This window comes from Corticium candelabrum, chromosome 9 (genome assembly GCF_963422355.1).
Source record: "Corticium candelabrum chromosome 9, ooCorCand1.1, whole genome shotgun sequence".
NCBI lineage: Eukaryota > Metazoa > Porifera > Homoscleromorpha > Homosclerophorida > Plakinidae > Corticium > Corticium candelabrum.
The window spans coordinates 8,369,706-8,372,396 of record NC_085093.1 but is presented as its reverse complement, the minus strand read 5'-3'; the positions used below and the strand labels follow the sequence as shown (position 1 = coordinate 8,372,396).

The 2,691-nt window shown below is 46.6% G+C and overlaps 1 protein-coding gene across 1 annotated transcript; it reads left to right on the top strand.

Moving 5' to 3' along the window:
* Positions 1–307: 307 nt before the first annotated feature.
* On the top strand, positions 308–2,179 carry LOC134184412 (uncharacterized). Its single transcript, XM_062652091.1, has one exon. It carries the CDS (start codon positions 321–323, stop codon positions 2,046–2,048), a length of 1,728 nt encoding a protein of 575 aa, XP_062508075.1. The 5' UTR covers positions 308–320; the 3' UTR covers positions 2,049–2,179.
* Positions 2,180–2,691: the final 512 nt, after the last annotated feature.

The following is a 2,691-nucleotide window of genomic DNA, read 5'->3' as shown; positions in this document are numbered from 1 at the left end:
GGCTAATTGCTCTGCCCAAGTCCAATGGCGACATACGACCTATTGCAGTTGGTGAAGTTATACGCAGGCTGACAGCTCGAGCTATATGTCAACAAAAAAAGGAACTGTTCTCAAGCTTCTTCTGCCCCATCCAGCATGGTGTGGCAACCGAGTGTGGCACTGAGCTGATTGTCCATCACATTGAGCTACTCCTCCAGCACAATCCCGACTGGGTTGTATTAAAATCTGATGTCAGAAATGCATTCAATTCCATCAGCAGACAACAGATGTTGGAGCAAGTGGTCGGGTCATTTCCAGACATCTTGAATCATGTAGCTCAGATGTATGGGAGGATCAGCCCATTGGTATTCATGCAAGGTATCACTCCAGTTACAATCGAATCTGCAGAAGGGGTCCATCAAGGCGACCCGCTGGGGCCAGTTCTATTTGCCACTGCCATTCATTCTGTTCTAAAAGATCTTCAGGAGATGCATCCGAAGGTTCGTATCTTGGCATACTTGGACGACGTCTTTGTACTGGGTCACCCTACGGATATTCAGTCTGCCTTTCAAGATCTGAAAAAGTCTTTTTTTGCCATCAACATGATCATTGCAGATTCAAAGTGTGAGATCTACTGCCCTTCTACACGTGATCCTGTTGAAGGCTTTGACTGCATACCAGTCACTGATGATGGAGCCATCTTTCTTGGAGCACCCGTAGGCACACCTTCATTTGTTGCCTCCTCTTGCTCGAACATCGCAAAGTCAAAATTCTTACTGTGTAACGAACTTGTTCAATTGGGAGACATACAGAGTGCCATGCTCTTGTTGAGAGGCTCTCACGTCCCTTGCCTGAATCACTTGGCACGCTTAGTTCGTCCTGAGTTGCTCACACAAGCAGCTTCAATTCACGACTCTCAGACAAGAAAGACATTTTGCCATCTACTTGGGTTCAACGAGATTGAGGACATGCCTTGGCGCCAAGCTGTTTTGCCAATTAGACTTGGTGGCTTTGGCATGACTTCGTTGGCTTTTGTGTCGCAGCCTGCCTTTGTTGCATCCTGGGCTCACGCCATTGTGGAACTGCCTCTTCGTTTTCCAAGTCTCTTTCCAGCTGTTGACAGCCTAGTTAATTCAACTACTGGGGCTCTTAGTAACGCCCTGACCCAATCTGTCCCTGATGGAAAGCATATTTCCGAATATCTGACATCTGCAGGCAAAGTTCAGCATCAGCTATCCATGTCATTTGCTCGCTGTGAGGCAGAAATCTTGTTCACAGATGCACCCACAGCCCGAGATGCAGCACGACATCGATCTACAAAAGGAAAAGGAGCTGGTGCATGGCTGAACGCAATCCCGACTTCAGAAGTGCTCGCACTAAATTCTTACGAGTATCGTTTAGCGTCCTTGCTGAGGTTGGGCTTGCCCATTCCACTTTCTGACTGGATGACAACATGCAACTGTGGTGCCTCCCTGGACAGCAGTGGGTACCATCTGCTAACATGCAAAACCGGTGGAGGGCCAGTTTGGTCGCACGAATCGCTTGCATCAGTCTGGTCTGATTGCCTGCGGGAGCTGCACATCCATCATCGAAGGGAACCGAGGCATCGGTATGCCAATTCCAATGACCGGCCAGACATTGTAGCCTTCGACTCAGACTCTGGGTGCAATGTGGATCTGGACATAGCTCTAGCACACCCATGGAGCTCGGACATCTTCCCTAGATCTTCGGAAACAGATGGCGCCGCTGCTGAGAGAAGAGAGGAGAGAAAAAAGTCAAAATACGAGAAGGAATGTCTACCAGGTGGAACTGCTGTCAGTCTCATTCCTCTGGTTATGGAGCATTTTGGACGCTGGGGTGTCATGGGAAGAAACTTCCTGCAGAAACTAGCAAAGAAATCATGTGACGAAATTGGTAGACCAAACGCTGCAGAGTTCCTTGACTTTTGGCGAAAAAGATTCTCCCTTCAGCTGCAAAAATGCAATGCCAAAGTCATACTGAGGAAGATGGCAAGCTTGTCAAGTGACACAAGTAGCGCTAAGTACTCAACCCAGTTCTTTAGCCACTAGGCTGACCTGGGTTATCTTTTAAGTTAAGTTGTTACTGTTTTTAGTGCTTTTTCCTGTGTACTGTAGCACCTAAAACATTATGTCATTGCCTAGCACTCTTTGTATGATAGATGAATGTTTGAAAATATATGTGACAGATAGACAGACAGACAGACACAGACAGATAGACAGACCCAGGATATTGTTTTTACGGTGCCGTTTGTTGCATAATTTTGTGTTCTTACGTGAATGACTCTCTCTATAAAGTGTCCCTACCAATCTTGTAAAGCGTCTGGAACATTGCAGCAAGTTCTTGGCCACATTCGTCAAGTTCATGACACAAACTCTTTACCTGGAGATTTCATCGAGTGCTTCAAACTTCAGCAATGTCCTGATTGTAAACAAAATGGTTTCTAAAGCTGGGGCAACATTCTTCTCAGTGTAGAAAGCAGGAGAAATCAATCTCAAGCCAGTCAATGCAGCAGATGCCTACGCGTGCCACCTCCTCACTTTCAAGAGACAATGTCGCGCCTCAATCTGTTTAAAAGAAACCGAGTGGAAAATCCGACTATCCAGCTAGAACACTCCAATTTTGCAACGAATAGTACTGATCAGGAATCTGATGCTTGGAAATTCATCCAGGAATTGTTGGAGGCAGCGATAC